Source organism: Lepisma saccharinum, chromosome 22 (assembly GCF_977018435.1).
Source record: "Lepisma saccharinum chromosome 22, izLepSacc3.1, whole genome shotgun sequence".
Classification (NCBI taxonomy): Eukaryota; Metazoa; Arthropoda; class Insecta; order Zygentoma; family Lepismatidae; genus Lepisma; species Lepisma saccharinum.
The window spans coordinates 19,708,291-19,732,243 of record NC_139250.1 but is presented as its reverse complement, the minus strand read 5'-3'; the positions used below and the strand labels follow the sequence as shown (position 1 = coordinate 19,732,243).

General features: G+C 39.3%; 1 protein-coding gene across 2 annotated transcripts in view; it reads left to right on the top strand.

The window, feature by feature from the left end:
• Positions 1-20,058, top strand: part of LOC146004691 (nudC domain-containing protein 1-like) — a 59,614-nt gene extending 39,556 nt beyond the window's left edge. Inside the window, exons 6-11 of one of the 2 annotated variants that reach the window (XM_083143633.1) lie at positions 1,402-1,587; positions 6,836-7,043; positions 8,344-8,488; positions 8,606-8,731; positions 14,267-14,483; positions 16,789-20,058. In XM_083143633.1, the coding sequence (XP_082999759.1) occupies positions 1,402-1,587; positions 6,836-7,043; positions 8,344-8,488; positions 8,606-8,731; positions 14,267-14,483; positions 16,789-17,024 (1,118 nt within the window). In that variant the 3' untranslated portion in view covers positions 17,025-20,058. Of the gene's footprint in view, positions 1-1,401; positions 1,588-6,835; positions 7,044-8,343; positions 8,489-8,605; positions 8,732-14,266; positions 14,484-14,761; positions 14,933-16,788 lie in introns of those variants that run through there. The other variant, XM_083143634.1, reaches the window with a different exon arrangement.
• Positions 20,059-23,953: the final 3,895 nt, after the last annotated feature.

Here is a 23,953-nt window from a genome sequence, read left to right as displayed (position 1 = left end):
ACTCCCTCAGATGTTACTTGTATTAATATTAATTTTTCACTCTATTATTTGTCAGTTTTTAAAGAAAATATGGAATTGTAATGTATAATTTGTGCTAATATCTTCCAATTTGGCACACACTGGAGACATACTATGTAGAAATTTAACCAAAAATACTGATAACAGACAATTCCACACAGGTAAAATACAAACTAAAGGTTAAAAGATTAAAAATCAGTAACTTACGTGTGTGAGCATGAGATTTATCAAACTACGTTTCGAAGGTTATACTACCTCCTTCTTCAGGTTGAAACAATGTTTTCAGACACCCGACATGGTGCCTCGTCGAGAAAGTGATAGTTGAGGATTTAGGTTAAAATGGTATAGGAAAGACACTTTCTAAAAAAAGAATGTAAAATACACATACTAAAACTGCGCAATACTCTAAAAAAACACAAGAACGTTCAAAGCTGTTGACGGCGAACTGCCGATCGGTGCTCGGGGTAGGCGAATGCACGGTATCAGCTCATACCTGGAGAAGGAAAACGCCTCCCCCCCCGGTCTATCCTCAACCGGGGCTCGTGAGTCACCAATCCAAGGAGAATTCAATTTCCACCTCAGGGGTAACATGGAAGCCCATCTCGTCTCTACTCCCGGTGGCTTTATCCCATTTTTTAAAAAAGTTTATCCAGCCGTCTTCCAAATTCCCATCATCCCTATTGAGTTTATTCCTATTATCCGCGCATATATAGGCTGCCTCATACACATTCCTGTCCAATTTATTGTTAATCTTCCTAATGACTTCTCTTTTGGCGATCTTATGCTGGTTAACTAATACGTGTTCAGATAATCCTGTCTTGGGTATACCCTCCTTTACATCTTTATCGTGCTCGCCCCACCTAATTTGCATACTCCTCCCGGTCTGTCCCACGTATTCCTTTCCGCATTCACATACTATCCTGTACACTCCCTTTTGCTCTTCATGGTTATCGTGCCTATCTCCCCTCCCTTTCTTATAAGACGTGAAGTGTTTTTCAATGCTCCGAGGTGCTCTCACCGGGCTGTCAAATACAGGCGGCCTCGGTAGCTGAGTGGGTAGAACAATAGCATGGTATGCCAGAGACCCAAGTTTGAGTCCTGGTCAGGCCTGCAGTTTTCTTAAATTTCTACATAATTTTTTAACATATTTTCTACAATCTAGACATGCTTACTTGCACACACACAGGCAATTTGTTTTTAAGTTCAATTTATACACATATAGGCTACAGTGTAAAGTACAATCTTGCACCTCTGCCTGAAATCCTTATTTACAAGGCGATAGCATTGATGACTCTCTGTAGTTAGTGCAAAATGTTCTGAATTCTGTGCTTAAATTGTTGATAAAGAAAAGTCTTTATGTTTCTATAAAATGCATTTTTCCAGGTTCAAATAACACTTGGTCCATGAAGAGAGCTCGTCAGCTAGTCGGAAAGTGTGGTTTGGACTATGCTGGCCTTGAAGGGAATTGTACAAGCATATACCTTGGCAGTGACAAACCTTTTGGGTTCGTATCTGATTCAGAAAAGCCACTCGACAAGAAATCAGAGCCTGAACAGAAGGAAAGTACTGGTAAGTACCAATTGACTATTAAAATAATACAAAGCTTGTTCCTTTCACCATTATATTTATTAGGGATGCAACAGATTAATCGGTACTCTATCGGTATCAGCCGATATTGGCATGTCAGTGTATCGGTAAAATTACCGATAATTTGCCAACCCAATATATCTATAAATATCTTATAATTTAGTGCAAAATTCTGCCACTTTGGTATAATATTTATGTATAATCTCCATGCCCTACTTTTTAAAAGTAAATTTCTAAATATGCAACTTCTTTTGCATTGTAGTTATCTGTAACATATATTTATTAAGGATGTCAATAAACCATTCAGGTTCTTCAAGGAACATGTGGCATTTTATATCGGATCAGTAGAATATCGGTTATCAGTATCAGTAAATTTTTTATCGGTCCCATCCTTTATTTATTGTGATATATTGATGAAGGAAACCAAGGTGATACAAAAACTCAATCCTCATTCACCCCAGTGATAACCTATCATCACAATCATGAGTAGAAACTCCCCTCGTCACTACTGAGTTTATCTTGTAGTTTACAGTTATTACGAGCATAAGAACACAGTTTTTCGTTATGACGTTTCAGGAGAACACACGCTCCCTTCATCAGACATTTATTTTTAGTTTGACTAAAGATACAGTTGTTGTTCATGTTCAAAGCATTATGTAGGACAAACAGCAAGGAAAATGGCAATAAAATGGTACGAACACGATTTGGACATTATAAATCTAAACCCAAGAACAGGTTTTCAGCTCGCATCATAGAAGAGAAGCATTTGATTAAAAAGAGAAGGGTTTTAAATAGAGTGAATGAATGTCTGGGAAGTTTTGTTCATTGCATAAGAACACTGGAATAATTTAAATAATGAAAATGGTAACATAGACCCACTATGGAGTATTCTTTCCTTTATTACTTTACTCATATAATTATCACTATATACCATTGTCCCCAGATATTTAAAACAAGGAACTCCCTCAACCTTATTCTCTCCAATTGTCAGATCTTGAGGTGCTCTTCTGATTCCCATGTACTTTGTCTTTTTTTCATTTACAGTGAGCCCTATTTTTATTGCTTCTCTTTCCATTTGCTCATAGATTTGTTTAAGTGTACTTATTGTTCTAGAAATTATAGTAATATCATCTGCATATGCACATATTTGACTGGACTTTCCAAATGTGGTTCCCTTTTGGTCAACTAGATTCATTACTTTGTGCAATGCTAGATTAAATAATACTGCCGAAAGGCCATCCCCTTGTTTCACTCCTGTGTTGAATTCAAACTCTTCACTCAGTGTACTACAAACTTTCACTCGTGCCTTAGTACCACTCAGTCATTCTTATTAGTCTTATTATTTTGAGGGGAATAAGATACTCGTCAAGTACCTTAAACAGTTCATTTCGATTAACACTGTCAAAAGCCTACATGAGGTCAACAAATAAAAAATGCAAATCCACATCAAGTTCAAAAAACTTTTCCATCATCTGTCTAATTATAAATATCTGATCAGTAGTGCTTCTGCCAGGGCGAAATCCACATTGGTTCTCACCAAGTATACGAGGTTTGACTAGAAAAAAACCGGATTGATGTTGCTATTGGCAAACAACGAATGCGCGAAGGTTGAGCAATGCATGATTCTATACTACCATACCCTGCCTACAGAATGACTAATTGCCCTGGGTGCAGGCCTCTCAGTTTCGCTGTGGCACTTGGACAAAGCGGAACGTGCATCTGTGCTCCATCGGAAAAATGCTGAGTATTAAAATGGAACATCGTGTCAATATGAAGTTCCTTTACAAACTGGGGAAATCCGCAACAGAAGCGTACGACATGTTAAAATCTGTGTACGGGGATGAGTGTTTATCACGCACACAAGTGTTTGAGTGGTTTAAACGGTTTAAAGAAGGACAGGAAATGATCCAAGACAACCCACGTTCAGGACGACCATGCACGTCGAAAATGGAAACAAACATTCAAAAAGTGAGTGATGTTATTCGAAAAAATCGTCGATTGACCATTAGAGCAGTTGCTGAAATCACAGGAATAGACAAAGAAAGTGTTCGACAAATTTCACACGAGAATTTGAACATGAGTAAAGTGTGTTCAAAACTCATGCCAAGGAACCTGACATTGGAACAGAAGGAAGCTCGAGTGAACATTTGTACGGACACTTTGAAGAACATTGAAACAGACCCTACATTCTTAGAGAGAGTGATAACCTGTGATGAATCGTGGTTTTTCACATACGACCCTGCCACAAAGCGCCAATCAATGCATTGGAAGACCCCGAGTTCGCCACGTCACAAGAAAGCTCGCATGAGCAAGTCCAAATTCAAAGCCATGATGATTGTCTTTTTCGATATTCGAGGCATTGTGTACGTTCATTGGGTACCCGAGGGTCAAACTGTAAACCAACATCATTACATTAATGTGCTGAAAACCCTTCGTGAGCGAGTAAGAAGACGACGACCTGATTTGTGGCAAAGGAAGTCATGGATTCTGCACCAAGACAATGCTCCTGTCCATACAGCCCTGTCAGTGAAGACATTTTTGGCTAAATATGGCATCCCAGTGTTAGAACATCCGCCGTATTCACCGGACCTTGCTCCCTGTGACTTATTTTTATTCCCCAGAGTGAAGTCTGCCCTAAAAGGAACCAGATTTGAGACAGTAGAAGCTGTGCAAAGAAAAGCGACGGATGTAATGAACATGATCTCCGAAAATGACTGGCAACACTGCTTTCAGCAATGGAAAATTCGTATGGAGCGGTGTACAGATCTTGCAGGTGAGTACTTTGAAGGAGATAAAGTTCCTGTTGTACAAAATGCCGAATAAAAGATTTCATAGCATCAGTCCGGTTTTTTTCTAGCCAAACCTCGTATCTTCTGTGTAACATTTTATTCTCTCACTGATCAATCCTGACAGGATCTTATAGACCACACTAAGAAGTGTGATGCCTCTGTGATTTCCACATTATTTTATCACCTTTCTTATAAATTGGGCATATTATTCCAGATTTCCATTTATGGGGCATTGTTTCATTTTCCCATTACCATAACCGTAAACTACAAGATAAATAATTCGACAATGCAAGCAATGTGTACATACAAGAAAACTACTACTGAGTTTGTTTCCTACTACATCAAACTTAAGAAGCTTGATTCTTTTCTGTGGTCTCGGCATAGCCAGGTCAAAACTTGATCCCTGAACTTCCAGAAGAAAATAATGAATGGACCACTCGGGTGGAATATGTTCTCTAGTTTGTATATGTGTAACAATATTTCGCAAAATACAAATTTTGGGTTTTTTGTAAAATATTTTGGATACTTTAATTTTTCAGTCAAATACAGGGTGGTTATAAATTATTGAGCACACTTGATGTATGAGTTAAAGAGCAACACACTATTGAGCAACCTTTCTGATAGAGCAGCAGTAAGAATTTGTGCTGGCATGGATCAAATGTATGTGGCACCATGGTGGCAAGATAGGAAACCTCAGTGCCAGGATGTCTACCGTTGAAGAGAATGCTATGTGCGTTCTTTGGTTTCATGATACCAAATCTGCAATAACTGTTCAAAGACTTTTTCGCTTAGAGTACAAGCATAATTATTCTAGAAAGAACTCCATAAAACGTTGGTATTAGGAATATAAGGCTAGACGAAGTATTAAACATAGGAAAAGTGCTGGGAGACCACCAGTCTCTGAAGACATTTTGAATCAAATGAGAGACACTTTTACGAGAAACCTGGGCAAGTCGACACTTGCAGATGTTCTGAGTTTTTTTGAGTTTTTGGTTTTAACACATTCGGGTCTGGCCTCATAATACAGCATTTTTACCTCTGATCTGCGGTTTTTGGTTGTTTTTCAAAAAAATCATAGAAAAAATAATTTTAATTTGTTTTTATTTACTACACATTTCTTAAATCTACAAAACTTCCTCTTTTCAATGAACAAAAAAATTTAAAATTTTCTTTTCGTTTTCAGACATTTTTGAATATTTTTTCAGCAATGTTTTGTGAAAAAAAAAGTTTAAACATTGTAACAAATGTTAATACAGAGATATTTTAAGTTCGTAATCTGGAAATTTCAATAATTAACTACATAAACTATCAATACATCTTTTGAATTTTGCATAAGAATACTTCTTATGTGCACATAACAAAAAATAAGTACAAATTACAGGTAATTAGCTTTTGTATGAAAAAGTGGCTGCAGGACAGGACCAGACAATGTATCAGTTGGTTCTGCATCATCTGTAAAATTTAAACAAATAAATAAATAAAATAAATTTTCATTTGACATACACTATACAACATAATAAATAAAAAAACTAAAAATACATCGGTGCATGTAGGAGAATGAAGCAAGAGGCAAGATGAATAGAACCAAAAAAAAGTTACCTCTTTTCACTTCATTCATAAAATACTAGAGTTTGCAACACTGTTTATTTTGTCAACAATTAATTATTACGAATATAACCTACCTTCCAAATCTTCAAAATCATCTGCATCATCAAACTCTGAGGCAGAATCCTCATGCAGAATTTCCGCTATGCAGTGTGGATCTAACGACGCCATTCTAAACAATGCAACGTACATCAACCAGACAACAAACAGTCGCAGGTGCAAGATAAAAATAGCACATGAGTCACGTAGCGGTCGGAATTTCAACAGAGGGGCTTGGATGAACACGCACATGAGACGAAGTACGAACATAGCCCGTAGTTCAATCGGCAAAGCGATTGCATATCGCAGGATGGGCTATGCCCGTCATTCGTCCACATTCAGTTTAAGTACATTGCGGGCTATGCCCATCGTGAGACCCCAATGTGTTAAGTCCACTTTATGCACAGGAAGGCTAATCGAGACTGGACCTACAGTTTAAAGTAGGATCCCAACCACTAGTGCCTCCACCGGGTATCAGACCCAGGACCTGTTGATTACAAGGACGTAACCACTATGCCATCAGAGGCCTTTCTTGCACATGTTGTAAATAAAAATTACAACAAATTAAATATTTATACTTTACTTTGTTGTTATTTTATTCATCGTTGAAATGTGCTTAATTATTTATAACCACCCTATATAAACTTGAGATTGACTATAACCTTTAAATAAAGGGATTTATTGCATATGTGTGTGTGCATGCTTAACTAGTATAATTAATGACAAATAACATGATTGCATGTTTTCAGTTATTTCGAGAGAAAGAGTGCATCAGGATTCTTATTATTCCATTCCAGTGACGAAACCAGATTACATGTGGACAGAAACTGCAGAAGACATAACAGTGTGGTTTACTTTACCAAAGACTGCTGTCAAAGAGGACCTCTGTGTGAATACAAAATCAAACGAACTGGCAATTACATATCGTGACAAAGTTTTGCTGCAAGGGGACACTTGGCAGGCATTAGATGAGTCTCTGAGCACCTGGACTTTTGAAAAAGGCAAGTAAGTACACATACTTTCTGTAATTAGAACTTTATGCCTTGTATAATGTAGTGTCAGACTATACGTTTTAGTTACTATCACCCCTGTTGTAACCCAATAAGGATGTACGAGGGTTATTTTTTAAGTAAGGTCCGTTTTGCAATAAAAACGAAGTAAGTAAATGTTTTTCAAAAACCATTTATTTTCTGAATTTGCATACATTTCTCTATTTTTCTACATAATTTCCTTTCCGGTTTAAATATTTATCGTAACGAACTACGAGTTTTTGGATATCCTCCTCATAGAACTCTGCCGCCTGTGATGATAGCCAGCTACTCACGGTCGTTTTCACTTCTTCATCAGTGTCTGAACGCTTGCCACCCACGAAGGTCTTCAGATGGCGGAAGAGGTGGTAGTTGCTAGGTGCAAGTTCTGGACTGTATGGCAGATGATTGAATACCTCCCAGCCAAAAGATTCGATCAGATCTTGATTTTGAGCCGCAGCATGTGGCCTTGCATTATCATGAATCAGTACGACACTGGCTGACAGCATTCCACGCCGTTTGTACTGGATTGCTCGATGAAGTTTTCTTAGTTACTCACAGGAAGCTGAGTTAATTGTTCCTTGCTGCAAAAAGTTCACTAACAAAACACCCTGCCTGTCCCAAAACACAGTTGCCATGATCTTGCGCTTTGAAAGTGTCTGTTTCGCTTTCTCTCTGACCGGTGATGATGTGTATCGCCACTCCATCGATTGTTGTTTTGGCTCGGAAGTCACGTGGGACACCCATGTCTCATCTCCTGTGACGATATGACTCAAAAACTCATCACCTTCCTCGTAGAGGGCGGCAAGCGTTTAGACACTGATGAAGAAGTGAAAGTGACCGTGAGTAACTGGCTATCATCACAGGCGGCAGAATTCTCTGAGGAGGGAATCCAAAAACTCAAAGTTCATTACGATAAATGTTTTAACCGGCAAGGAAATTATGTAAAAAAATAGAGAAGTGTATGCAAATTCAGAAAATAAATGTGTTTTTCAAAACATTTACTAACATCGATTTTATTGCAAAACGGACCTTACTTAAATAATAACCCTCGTATTTTTGACTCTGATATACTGATGCACTGACACAAACACTCGTGCCTTAGCAGGATTCACACCTGGGATCCTTGTATTCACACTGTGCAGTGCTGGCCATGAGCATGGCTTCTTTTTATAATGGATTGATATGCAGACGATAATGTGTGTATATATTTGCCTTCTTAGGAAACTTTCAGTTTTTATTTTGGATTTATCTTGCTCTGTTTCCCTGTTTTGTAGGCTAGAGGTTTGTCTCAGTAAGACAGATAGCGGAAATATGTGGAAAGAACTCGTGAAAGGAGATCAGAGGGGAGAGTACCTGCTAGATCCTGGGACTGCTGAAGAAATACACCAACGGCTAGCCCATCTTTGTTCGGAAGAATTGGTAAGCATCCTTTTTTTTAACATCAGAATAACTATGTATTCATTCAAAATTAGCCTGTCAGTATAAATGTGGTTAAGTTTATAGTTTCTGAGTTTTAAATGTGATTTTATTTTCAAGAACCCAGAGCCTCAAGGAGGAACCACACCAGGATTCGACTCGCAGCTTGAGGAGTGTGATGCCCTGCCTGTAGACACGTCTTTGCTCACAAGGATAAATGGTGAAGAACATGAAATCACACATCAGGTATGTTATCTAATTTTTAACTTACGTTTTACTATGTATGGACCAATGTCAAAGTTCGTCGAAGCCCACTTTCCTCCGCTCTAGAAGGTCTGGTCATAACAGGCCTTTTTGTCAGTCCCCGTGTTTACAACATCGGCAGGGTTTCTGTGACGACATCAGGGTGATACTCTGCGTGTCTGCTATTTTCAGCACTGTATCACATGCAATGCTCTTGTTTCTAAGGCGAAAAACACACACTGAAGAGCATCGCAAAACAACTTACACAGAATACATGAAAGTAATGGTGTATAAAAGCATATACTTACCCACAACTAATGCTGGAAAGAACTGGAAGAAGAGTAGCTCTGTGTCCATTGTTTTTGTTTCATGGCATTTCTCCTTTTTATTTCTTGATCCTGCGATTCAGATATCGAACTCCGAAAAATGTTCTTGCTCTACAAAACAACTTGTGCATCTTCGGTTCTTCATGGGGAAACCCATTTTTCAGAATTTCCAACAGACTGCTTATTACTTTTGTTCCCGATTCCTTTTATAACTTGCATTCAATGAGGAGACACAAGGCCACCTCGTGACAAAGTTTCTATCCATCCTCCACCCGATGAATTTGATGCACAAATTTCACCAGCTTCGACATTCCTACACTTTCTTGCGATATAGCCTGCAACATACCGCAGAGCCTCCTTTTCTTCATTTCTCCAAGTAAAGCATATCACTGTTTTCATGTGGCAAGTCTACAGATGATGACGTAAAGGTCACTTCCTGTCTTTGGTCAGTTGTTTGAGAATCGACGAGACCATCAAACAATGAAGCAAGCATCGTGGTCTCCCCAGCATCTTCCACAGGAGCACTCACCGGGTGAGGCAGGCGGCAACCTAGTATCAATAAGCGCAACCTGTGCTTCACTTCTACCGGTAGCAGATTGTTGTAAAAATTCCCCATCCCACGAAGTTGAGACAAAAGGTTCTCCAGAGCATCTTGGTTCAGCTTTCTGGTAAGAATGTATTTCAAACCTTTTGATTTTAAATCATGGTATAATCCTCTTAAGCTGCGGATGGAGACAAGAAATCCTTGTTGGAATGGAAGAAGATTGCATTTTCCCATAACTCTTGCCTCTGATATTGCTTTCTCCATTTCACTAAGCACTTCCATTTGTTCGTCATAATGTATGCCAAAGCCACATTTGATTTTATTGCTAGAATTCAGTGCCACATGCCGTCAATAAAATTGTTAGTGAGATGGAAAAAATTTGCCTCAACCTCATTCTCTGGGAAGACATACTCAATAAGAGCAGCAGTGTGCCTGGAGAAAAGTTCCATTGCTGGCGCAACCCTTTGTCTGTCGTTCTGTTGCACTGATATGTGCATCCAATTTAACTTTGGAGCAAGCCTGATTCGGAAGAATCCATTTTGAGTATCCTTTCTATGATATTTTTCTTCATAACATTTTTATTCCACTGGATCCCATTATCGATAAAATAATTCCTCAATAATTTTATCAAGTGTGGCAAATCTGCAAAAACCCAAAGTTTCTCCCCTGACAATGGAACTGAAAAAAACGACTGCTCACAATTGACACTAAGATCGTTCCACAGTTTTCTATTACTTCCACCTAGATCCGAAACTATAGCAACTATTGTATACCTAGCTGCCCCAACCATTGATGTAATATCAAACAACAAAGCCTTGGACATAGCCGTATCAAAGTTATAGCATACTGGCTGTTTCCATTCACCTGTCAATCATCGAAGCATTGCAACCTGAACATTTCTATGGGGACCCAAAAAACTCAGTCATTTTCATGGTCGTAGCATGCGTATGTTAACATTCATTCCATCAAACAACAGGACACTCAGTTTTTCCACTTCAGTCAAACACTGTCTCTGCTGTTTCATAATATTCAAAACGGGTGCAAGAATTCCCGGTGGGAGTCTCAATTTCTGCACCCAGCAACGAATTGTTGCAATGCTGGATAATGGAATTCCGACCTCTGATCTCATTGCATCTAAAGATATCAGTTTGGCGGTTACGCGGATATTTTTTTCCCCCAGTGATCGATTTCGCCACTCGTCTGGTGGCCTCGTCAGGCGTGAACTGTCTTGCTGCAGTAAAAGACTGATCTCATGTGGGTATACAATCGTTCACTGATCGCCCTTTGTGTTAATGCAGGAATTATATCTTCTTGTTTCCACCTCTACTTTCTTTTTCCTTAAGTAACATGTTGATTTGCCCCGGAGTAAAGGTTTTGCTCAAAATTTGTCTCACTTTTTTGTTAAAGATAGTTTTCACTTTCTTCTGCCCCCTTGTTTTTAAAGCCACTTTTGACTGCAATACCTTCTTATACCTTGCTTGCCATTCTTGCAAATTGATTTTAAGGTTTTTGATTTCCTGATGACAATTATTTATATCTGTCTTTAGCTTTTCATTTTCCCCACGAAGCACTTCCAGTTGTTTTGTGTTTTCGATTTTTTCACTTTCTATTGAACAAGCTAATGACAACACAGATAAAGGCTTTTGTTCTTTAGATGGCACTCTACTGTTCACAAATAATTGTTCACTTACCTCAGAGAGAACTCTTTTCCTAGCACATCTTGCCTTTGCACGTCTTGCACGAACGCTGTTGTCGTCACTGACCTGTACATGTGTGACTGGAAGTAACAATGTAGGAATGGCATGTAATTCCTAATAATTCCGATTTTAAATTGCGTTAACAACATTCTGGTGAAAAATGTGAAGAATAAATTCTTGAGTTAGCAACCTGAAATTTGTCTTTTCGATAACAATTGCTCTCCCAGATTTTTCAGAACTTCTCGTCGGGAGGAAATTTATGGTAAACAATATCAACATTTTTCGTTTTCCTGAGATAGTTTCGACATGTGCTCACAGCACAGTTAGACATTATTATTATCACTCACACTACAATATGAGAAACACAACAAAATGAATAAAAATACACACAAAATACACGATCCCCAGCGATCTGTCATTTGTATGACATCACAGTTTTACAACCACCTCAGCTTGCTCAAAAGGCACGTTATGAACGGACCTTCCAAAGCGAGCAGTAAACACAGGTCAACGGACCTTGGACCAATGTGACATTTTTGCCAGTACCAATATGTAACCAAAATTCTACTGATCCAATATAAAAGTACAAATGTTCCTTGAAGAACATAGGTTTGAAATCTCCATAATTAAGTAATGTATCCAGGTATATTCAATGGATTCTGCCTTTGACAAGGTAATTAGAATTTATACATTTACTTTACAAATCAAGAATAGATAAATTATACCTTGCTATACATCTAACGTCGGAATTTTTCTGGCCTTGTATCCACATAAAGCATCTCTGGAGCTCACCCAGCCTTAAATCAACCTGGGGTTAAAGGTGGTTAAAGCATGGTGCTGATCACATCACCTACAAAATGACTGAGATTGAGCATGTGCAGGGTGCTACCCCCACCTCCCCTAAATGTGCCTTCATGGCACGATGCTATATGCACGGGAAACTACCGTTTTTACACATAAAAATAATAACAAAATGGCAGAATTTTACAACAAATTGCAGGCTATTTATAGATAGTCAGATTGGAAACTTTACAGATAAATTGACATTAAATTGTTTTGTAATTCAAGTGTGTCATACCTTTGTGCATATACTAATAAACAAAAAGAGATATTTTATTGTGTAGATATTTATCTTGTGTAGTTTTCAAGAAATGGCATGTGAATTGCTGCCACTTGAGCTACGCAGTCTTGGCAAATTTTTAACTTTGGGCTTGTGCCCCCACATTCCCCCTGGACCCTTAATTGTTGCACCTTGTTAAATTGTCGCATTTTGCACATTATTACATGTAAAATTGAATTTTTTCAGAAAAGAACAGTGGTTTATGGATTATAGCCTTTTTATAGATCTGTTCCATAATATTAGGTGCATCCAGAAAGTAAGTTTCCCTGGGGTCGTGCACAAAAAGGAAACATTATTTCATTCAATGATTTATTGCCACAGATACAGCACTTGTCCAGTTACTTGTCAACATAATTCCTGCCGGAATTCAGGCACTTGTCATAGCATGGGACCAACTTCTGTATACCTGTGTGTACCTGGGCACCGAACCACTGTGTGACAGCCGTCTGAACCTCTTCGTCGCTGTGAAAATGTTGACCGGACAGGAACTTTTTCAGGTGCAAGAACAGGTGGTAATCACTGGGAGCGAGATCCGGGCTGTAGGATGGATGATCAAACACCTTCCAGCTGAACCTGTCCAGAAGGTCTGCAATGCACCTAGCCATATGCGGCTTCAAATTGTCGTGCAGCAAGATCACCCCGGCACAGCTTACCACGTGGCTTATTGTGAATGGCTCGTCACAATGTCCCCAGTGTTTCACACTAACGGTTAGCATTCACAGTCTCACCTCTGGGCAGAAACTCGATGAGCAGAATGCCTTGTCTGTCCCAGAACACCGTGCACATCACTTTTCGTGCTGACACAGTCTGTTTGAACTTCATCCTGCATGGAGATCCACTGTGACGCCAATGCATGGACTGCTGCTTGCTTTCTGGGGTGCTGTATACAACCCACATTTCATCCCCTGTGATGATCCGGTTGAGAAAATCATCATCATGGTAAAGCTGCAGAAATGTCAGTGCCGTGCCCATCTGTTTTCCTTTGTGTTCGGGCCTCAGTTTTTCCGCACCCACCAGGCACACAATTTTCGGAACAAGAGGCATTTGGTTACAATGTCGTACAACAACGACCAAGAAATCTGTGGAAATGGCTGTTGAGTTCCGTGATCGTGATGCGACGATCCTCCAATATGCGCTGCTGCACCTACTCCAGAAGCTCGTCCATAACGGCCGTTGGCTGCCCACTTTGCTCGTCGTCATGCACATTTTCCCGACCTTCAGTAAATGTCCTGCACCAACGACGCACCATCTGCTTGCTCATGACGTCTGGCTCATACAGCTGACAAAGAATTTCGATCTGCTGTATGTTTTGTGCGTTCAAGAACTTGATCACTGAACGAACCTCGCATGCGGCGGGAGATGGAATAAGAGCCGCCATGTTTCATCGCTGCTGCGATGCTACTGAGGACTTTCGGGAGGAGGCTTCTAGGACATTCACTAGCCAGGGCATGTGCCTCTCATGCATGCGCAAAACCAGTTTCAATACATGGCCTGCCACCTGTGGGCGAGTGGGAAACTTACTCTCTGGATGCACCTAATATTACGAGGGGTCACAAAGGACTGTTTCAATCTATGCTTTTTAATAATAGTAACAATGGATATATTGTTTTGTAATTCGAGTATGTCATACCTTCATATGTATACTAATGAACAAAAGACACAGAACTGAAATATCTTGTGTAGTTTTCAAGAAATGGTGCATTAATTGCTGCCATCTGTCCACTTAAGGTTAATGTAACAATTGTGTAAATGCTTTTATAATTCTAATCCTCACAAAGCATAATAGAATGAAAAGTTAATGTAATTTTGTACGCAAATGACCAGAGCATCTAATGTCTACTTGTATTTCAGATAAATCTTGGAGCGCACCAATGGCTGTTCAACGTACAGTTAAAACCAGAGAAACCATTAGCCATGTGCTTACGGCATGATGTTGACGGTTTAGTGTGGCAGCCTGATAGTGACTTGGCTGGTGAATGCTGGAACTGCGAGCACGTGGGCACATTCCTTGCCTTTGGATACGTCCAGGCATCAAAGGAGCAGAAGAAATTTACGACATGTGCACCAGGTGGGGAAACAGCAGTTTTAATTTAGAACAAAAAGGGTGTATAATGACAATGCTTTAGTTTTTTTTAGTTATGTCAACAAAGTTTTCGTTTAATAAGTGTTGAACTGACTAATTTAATATGAAACCAGAAAATATTACATCATTTATCTAGATCCTTTTTTATGCTTTTATCATATTCTTTCTTCCATATATTATTTATTTGTAATTATTTCAGTTTTCTGCACAACTACTATTATGTGTTGTAATAGCATATCCTCTTCTTATTTTCTTTTTTATAGTGTGAATATTTGGAAGCGAAGCTCTGGTTGTTTATGTCTTATGTGGGTGTGTCAGTATTAACTCTGTTTGCACCTGTCTCAAGATGTGGCAAACTTCCTCCTAACTACAGCCTACAAATAAAGTTCTGTCAGTTTTATATAGTATAGTAGGAAAGGAATACTAAATTTAAAAATATTGTAAATAATTCTAAATTGTTGAAGTATCAGTGATAAATCATTATGGATATCAGTGTTGATTCAAAGTAGTATTAGCTCTACCTGATCATTAAGCTGCCACTAAACCCTAATATGCTCTCAGCCTAATCAGAAATAAAAATATATGATCAGAATGTGCATAATTGATCCTAGTTGAATCGGACTGAACAGTTGTATCTGTGATAAGTGTCTCCCTTGTGTCAGATTTGAACTAGACTTGGCAGAAAAAATTTGGATTCATTTATATGGTTGCAGAAATATCCAGAAGAATACCAGGTACCCAGATCTGGAACCATTAAAATTGTTACCTGGATCTAGAGACCTAAAATCAGGTATGCCAACCTCCATAGTAGAATGGTTAGCGTGGTATGCTGTCGGGGGTCTTGTGTTTGAATCCCAGCCTGGGTATGGATGTTATCTGTGTGTGTGTCCCTTGATCAATTTCAAAATATGACCCATTGTCATATTTGCGATTAGCCAAAAGTGACAGAAAAGCAAAGTAAAATAAACTAAATCAATCAGATATCCCATATCCAGAACAGAAATTTGGGTACCTCGAACTCAAAACCTATTCCTATTTTCAACAGGATTCGACCTGCCTATCATACTGATCTCATTTCCAGCTGGCCGCTGGGAAACAATGAATCAGCGATAAGTTGAATTCTCTTCTACTGACATTGGTCATTTTCTTGTGACAATGCACAGAATGTTGTTGGCGGGATGAAACAAATGAGCATTGGGTATATAGCTTGTTGCCAAACATACTGTAAAATGATGGAGATATAGAGAGAGTTGATCAGTGCCATTAACCTTTACTCTGCCGAGGGGGGGTTGTTAAAAAGATACCCCGGTTTCGCTTAGGCCTTTGGCGCGCATTTTGAATTCGTACACTTATTTGACAAAAAATGTTATAACTCTTAGACTATTTGACCAATCTACTTCGGGCAACTTTTGTTTTGCAGCTAAAACATCAGGGCATGCAAAAATCATAAAAATGGGGAGTTTTTTTTACATATTCGATAATGTAATGCACCCAGAAACATGAAATGACTTTCATTCGGTTGAGAAAGGACCGTTCGTTGAAAATAAGGCTAAAGTTTGCCTCCCCTTCCCAAAATAGCAGGGGAAGAGGGGGCAAACTCCCCATTTTTATGATTTTCTCATTGAAAGTTGGGGGCCTTGGCCCACCCAACCCCTCTTATTGCCTTTGGCATTTTGATTTCTGCGTGGTTGCATGCCCTGGTGTTTTAGCTGCAAAACAAAAGTTACCCGTAGTAGATTGGTCAAATAGTCTACAAGTTATAACATTTTTTGTCAAATAAGTGTACGAATTTAAAATTCGCACCAGCTTCCATATGTAACTTTAGAGTCGGGGGAGGGGGGGTGCATCCACATTACATGCCAAAGCTTCGTTTAACCTACTGTAAGTGTTTCCGACCTAACAGAAAAGTATCAAGATAATAAAGAACAGGAATTTTGTAATCAGCTGCATGGTCGATATATCAACCAACATACGAGTAAAGGTTAAAAATAACTGACAATAAACAGACGTACGCTTCACAATGTTGTAATGGGAGAGTGATGTTACCTCTACAACTTTACTTCTCAACTGAGGTTGTTGACACTCATTGAGCCACACACCCCCGAAGACGATTGCTGAACAGATAGAGCTATGTAGCAAAATGTAGATCAGCCTCCAGTTGGACCCGTGATCAGTATAAATCTGTTTAACTTAATAATATTTATGGTAACTACTGTAACTCACATTATGGCTAGAATAAAATTTATTCCAGTTCCTTGTTCTGATAAGTGCATTAATATTGTTATTGCAGATTTCTCATATGTGTGCATTTGTGAAGCAACTCGACACATGTACATCTACAGACAGCCATCTGATGTGGCCGGGGAGCTTCGAAACAGACGTACGGGAATTAGAGTGTCACAGATTGCAAAGCAGGTCTTGTTGAACTTGGACTCAGCAGAAGAAGTGCTCGGTGTCCATGCTGCATCCAGGATTTTGTATGTGCTGACAAAGGATACATTGTTCGGTGCAAGAATAAATGAATGAACAAAAGAAAAGAACATGTTTGTAAATAGTACCAACATTGTTAACATCTTCAGTCGCATGGATGGAAAACAAGAGATCATACAACATGGCTAGTAAATCACAATCACATGTATACACACATCTAAAACCACTTTCATTGATTTTATTTTGCTAATCATTCTGTACACGGGATTTGTTTTCCTTCTACAGAGTGTCCACAAATGGTTCCCCTGAAAATTGTTGTTCTCATGTGCTAATTGAGAACCTTCTGCATTTTCTTCTTGCCAATAGTTTCCGCATTTACTAATCACCCTCGGCTAACCTATCTGCTTCTCCTCCCCCCCCAGAATCATCAAAATATGCATTTTTTTGTGGTATTTAGTAGCATATTTAATGTTATTACTTCCCATAAAATATTCCCTCTGCTCTGCCTCCCTAGTCATTTTTTCTGGTGCTATAACTGTCACTAATAGGTATGTATTGTAGCTGTTCAATTCATAGGGTTGTGTGGGGGACAAAAATGCAATAATCTGTGTAGTTTGCATTATCATATTAGTGCAATCATCACTGTATTAACCTCATATTTTTCTCAACAGTACTACACTGAAAAATGAGATTTTGTTTCTAAAAGGAACATATCATGTTTACTTTTCTCTACCATGAATGAAATTTTAACTGTACAGTGGGTTGCATGGATATTCCCATGTTCTGTAGAAGTAAGACCTTTTGCACTCAATGCCACTTTGCTCTTAGCCAGATGTGAATGGCAGGAATAAAACATTTGTTGAACACAACATGAAGTTTGATGTACTAGAGTATCCATGTAATTAAAGTTGGTGTGAGGTTCCATATTAGCATGTGAAAGTATTCTTTTTCAGGATGATTATACTTGGACACTCTGTATAACAATTTACAATTATTTAAATTGTAAATAAATAAATTCACAATGATTAGCCATTATAAAACCGTTTGTGGAGGACCATGTTACATTATTATTGTTTCTTCTGTAATAATAAACTGTAATTTTAAAGAGCAATGATGTGTATGTGTATGACAAATAGATATAGAAACATGGTGTCACACTTGATTGAAAACAATTTACGAGATTCTAATAAAATCAGGTTGAATTTTACAAAATGTGGGGGTACAATGAAAAGTCTTCAGAACGTAATTACTTTTTATTTTTCTGTGGTAAGATTTGGCAAAGAAATTTGTGCTAGATATAAAATGACAGATAAGCACCATAACAATTTCACTGATTTCAATATACAGGGTTACTATAAAAGAAATACACACTTTCAATGTCAAGTATTACTGAAATCGTCAAAATTCTTACATACATTTTTAGTATGTGTCTTTGAGTTTGTATGACTAACTTACAAATGTTCTGTGTCAGACCTTTGAATATGACAATTCAATTCATTCGAAACGCACCAGATGCACATGGTCACCCAGATCTTTTCGATTTTGCATAAACATAAACAACCAATATTCTGAAATTTGTTACTTAAATTGTAGATGCCTTCTTGGTGGCTTTTATCATATTCTATTCTAAAATGCGACCGTATGATACTAACAGAGTTTGTTTATGCTTATTTTCAACATTGAAAGCCTTGTCTACCAGAATAACACCCATTTTGCTTATGTGACGCAACAGGGCTCACATGAGTGCCATCATGAAAGATTCCATCCACCTCTACGCCACTATGCATATTCCATGTCTATGTGCTCGACAGTTGTGGTTCTATATAATGTTAAACTTTATGATTTCGCACATACTATGTAGGATGAGAATCTCTTATTTTCTTTTCAGTACCCCTGTAATACTGATCTAAAATTTACTAATAATTGCAAAAGAATTTATATGAATTTGCTTAACCATTGGAGCTGATTCTACTTAATAAATGTATGTGTCATTATAGTAGAGCAGCGTTCGTCAAGTTGGGAGGGTGTCTTGACTACCCCGGTTTGATTCTGGTGGATTCGTAAAGTGACTAAACCTCTAATCAGGGGTAAAGGCAACTGGAACTTGGTGCTTATCACATCACCTGCAATTGTGGGACCCTATCTTCACACACCCTATGTGCAGCTACTACACAGGAGATAGCTTTACCATCTTTAAATGTATAACTTTATTATAGTAAGATACTATTCTGGCAAATATACAGTCAGAAAGTCTGTTGTAGGCATTGCTAAAGGTGCTGCACATCAGAATCTCCATGATAAGCTTTTCATTCTGGCATATTGGTAAGGCCATGCACAGAATCAACACCATAGAAGAAAGATATGCTTTCTCTTCCGAAAATATCCACTGCTATCTTCATAGCCATGATGTTCCAGTCTGATTCTACAGAAATCATGTGGATGAAAATTGTGTGTGGCACAAATTATATCTACAAATGTCGGTTGGCAACCCTGACAATGCAGGTGCATATGAACAGGAATCTCGCATGCTTAGTCAACTGCAGGGCTTGCAAGCAATCAATCTGCCATGGAATGTTAGCCAGTTCAGACATGAATTGCAGCAGTGGATGGATTCACCTCAACAGATTCCAATCGAGATCCAGAAAGCATCGTTAACTCGTACCTTAATCTCTGGCATCCTGATGCTTCCTCAAGTTTCCTACGCATCTGGAAAACCTGTGGGAAGTAAGCAGGGAAAATCTGATTGATCACCAATTTCTTGTGAACTACATCTGAGAGGTTATAATATGCACTTTCCTGTTAATATTCCAGACTGTTGCGGCATTTTTTCTACAGAAGGTTTTTCATTCCCTCAAATGTGAATTGGACCTATCTCCATGAACTATATTTTAAAGAACTTCATATGCCACATGAATGCCTGATCTCTCACCATGTGATTGTCATTTGAACCATTTAAGGATGCATTTGTATGTTAACATATCTAGAGCGATGAGGAGATGAAGTGTGTCTTGTGTAATTGTCTGTGGCACCAACCACAATTGTTCTGTGCCGCACGCATTAAAAAATTTCCAATCCACTGTGAAAAGTGCATCGATTGTAGTGCAATGTAAAGACAAAAATTGTATTTTTGTAATATTTTCATTTAATAAAAAGTTAGAGCGAAATTCCAATTTATATTTGACTGACTTGTGTATTGAAAGCAGTAACTGAGGCTGAACGCATTGAGTGATTGACTTTCAGTCTCTACACCAAAATTCCTGGGTTTGAATGAGTCTGGTCATAAGTTTTCTTCTGCCGGCCCCCGTGGCAGAGTGGTTAGCACATCGTGCTGTGATTCCAGGTGTACCGGGTTCAAATACTGGCTTGGGCATGGACGTTTGTGTTGTCTATTCATCATATCATCACTCATCTCCGCAAATTAGCCAAAAGTGGCACAAGAAGCAAAGTAAAAAAAATCAAATCAATAAGTTTTCTTCTAAGTCTTTTCTTCAATCATCTCTTGTCTTGCAAGTAGTGCTAAATAACTAAAATGCAAATAAAGGGTGTCTTAAAAAGATGGGACATTTTGAAACGCAGTTGTAGAGAAGAGAATAAATAGTTACAAGAGACTTAATCATGAAAATGATTGATAGGTTTATGTCTTGCGGAAACATCCCTGCAGTCATCGAGAGACATCCTGCTTAGCTTGACATAACATGTCCACCGGAATCTGGGTGATTCTTCAGTTGTAGCAGCTCTGAAGCATCCATGAGGAAATGACTGCAGGGATGTTTCCACACAAATGGTCATCTACTGGATGCCATCTTCAAGCAAACCTACCAATCTTTTCGGCAGTATGTAATGGCATCCACTGCACTATTCATTTCCATGATTAAATCTCTTGTAACTATTCTCTTCTCTACACCTCCATTTAATAATATCCTGTCTTTTTGAGACACCCTTTATAACAATACTCCATGAATATTGCATTGCTACAGCAGAAATTCAGACAGGGAAACATGACTGACTGTACTTACACCCTTCCCCTCATGAAACAGAATTTGTAACTATTTCTTTTGAAGCCTAAACTTATTAAATTTGATGGGGATGGGAATTATTTTAGATAACTGCCCACCCATACTGGTTGAAGTTATGAGAGAAATTTGATCCTTCAATCGGCAGTTTTTTTCTACAATTTCCCATTGTAATCACGGTGAAAAAATTACATTGAACTGTTTTGTGACTGGCAGAAAAGCAGTTTCAGTCCATAATGACAGACTCGGAAACAAATAAAGTAACAATCAGGACTTGTTGTTCAACAAATGCATTGTTTCGTCATGGTTACAGATGATCATATAAAGCAAAGAAAAGTATGTTTCAATATGAACACAAGCATCAGTTAAGGTATATAAATATATTATAATTGCTGTAACGGAAACTTAATGGAAATTTGGACAAGAAAATGAAAAATATCTCAAATAAAATAATTATCAACAACAAAGTACAGTTAATTAGAATTTTACAAAATGAACAAAGTAAGAAAATAAGCATTACATCACAGAACTGAATACCAGAACTCATATTTTGAATCTTATAGTTCGACCACAAGGAAAAAAACCTGTCAAAAGCGTTCGCGCATCTTCCCTGCCGTTGTCGGTGCTCAGGGCAGTGTTGCCAGGTCAGACTTGAAAAAATCAGGAGATTGTTCCTTGAGAAACCAGAAGATCTGCTACAAGATCCAATGATCTAATAGTAGTCGATAAACAACGTTTTTTTGGGGGGGTGGCATAGGCATGCACACTTGGGGGCAAGGGAACGTCCGCAGATTTTTTCCAGCGAGGGGGAAATGTTTTTTTTTTTTATCGGGCAGGGAACTAGGCATATTAACCCGTAATAGCGTTGCCCTCTCAGAAAACACCACTTGAGTTTGAAATTACCATGTTCCTATTATAATAATGGATGTAAATTACTGTGATTGAAATCGACTCATAGGTCTGAAATAATAGGTACTTTTATGTCAACATTCATTTTCCAGAAGGGAAGGGAGTCGCCAAGAAAGGGTCACAATAAAAGCCCCCTGCTGCAGTGGCACGCGTTGTTTATGGTATAAACGTCACAGATACAGCTGGCAGCCGACGAGAAGAGCGCTGGCAGAAGAGGTGTGACGTACTGCCAGGCGACTCCACTCTTTCGCGTGGGGGAGGTGCTCTTCCGCCAGAACTCTTGTCGTCAGCTTGACAATGACCCGCCAAGAAGAAAACAGGACTTCCTTCTCCCAGACCACCCCCAAATTCTGCAAATGATCCTGACCCTCCCTTTCCCTCTGTGCCCCGTCTCCCTTCATTCAGCGATCTTCTCGTCGGCTGCCGGCTGTACTTTTGTAACAATGGTGCTAAACCCAGCACTCTGTGTTTGGCGAAAAGAAACCGAACATCTCCATTTCAGGAGTGGATGTGTTTCAAACAAAAGAGAGTAAACTGTCCGACGGACCCGACCAATGTCTTTCATCATTCCGCATCTTTCGGTGGTAAAATCTAAGAGGGTGCACAGAAAACACCCTCAAGTTTGCCCTTTCTCAGCACCGACACAAGGGGTCTGCCATGCCTCTATTTTCAGACAGTAAATCGTAGAAAGTTGTGTTCACAAATGAAGCTATCGTGCCGCCCTTCATTGTCGGGGATTTTCCACAATCTTTCAAGTCGAATGCTAACAATAACAAATTAATTTGCCTTCTGCTGGTGTTCGGTGTACAGGTATCGTTGGGGGTTGGCACATGTCCTGCACCATAATGAGAAAATGAATTACGTATGTGAAATATATTGGTGAATTATACAACATGTCTTCCTCAATAATTGAAGATAACAACGCTTATGCTAGGGTTCGCCTATCCTCCCCATCTGCTAGAAACACACACACACACACGTATATATATACAAGGGTTGTTCAAGGTTGACCGGGACTTTTATTTCTGCAGAGGAAATAGGTAGCAGAAGAAACACCAAACTATGTCAGTTTTTCAAAGTATTCTCCGTGCGCGCCGAGGCACCGTTGCCATCATTCTGGCAGCTCCCGAATTCCTTTGGCGTAGAAAGAACTTGGTTGTTGTCGTAGCCACTGGAGGACATCGCTCCGCAATGCTTCGTCTGTCGTGAATTTCTTCCCTCCCAGATGGTCTTTAAGGGGTGCAAACAAATGATAATCACTGGGGGCTAAATCCAGACTGTAGGGGGGATGGGGCAGAACTTCCCAGCGCATGTCGGCCAGAGTTGTTGTCACATCTGCCGTGTGAGGGCGGGCATTGTCATGGAGAAGAATGACATTTTTCAGACAACATCCCAGGTCTTTTCTTGCGAATGGACTTTCGTACAGCACCACTCAACAATGTGGAGTAATACTGGGCATTAATCGTGCTCCCTTTGTCCAGAAAATCCACATGTCCCAGAAGACACTTGCCATGATCTTTCCAGCGGACAGCTGCGTTTTGCTTTTCTTGGGGGGGCGGGGAACCTTTATGCCGCCACTCCATGCTGCGTCTTTTGGTCTCTGGGGTTGAATTGTGCAACCATGTTTCATCACACGTGATGATGGTTTGCAACAATTCATCACCTTCTGCTCGAAACCGATTCAGAAGCTGTTCACAGACCATCCTGCGTGTCCACTTCTGATCGAATGTCAGCTGGCGGGGAACCCACCTTGCACAGATTTTGCAGAAGCGTAAGTAGTCGTGAATGATTGTCTCAACACTCCCGACACTGATATTCACCTCGGCAGCAGTATCCCGCACTGTTACTCGCCGGTTCTCAAGAATCATTTGCTCAACACGTGCGATATTCACTGGTGTGACTGCAGTTGGGCGAATATGTACATGTGCTTCATTTGGCACCAGCTCCCATCCTTCGCGAAACTGCTCACACCATTCGAACACTCTTGTCTGCGACATCGTTTGTTCACCATACTGTGCTTGCAATCGTCTGAAAATCTTAGCTGGTTTCACTTTCTCCTTCACGAGAAATTTGATTACACACCGCTGCTCCACAGCCACAGAC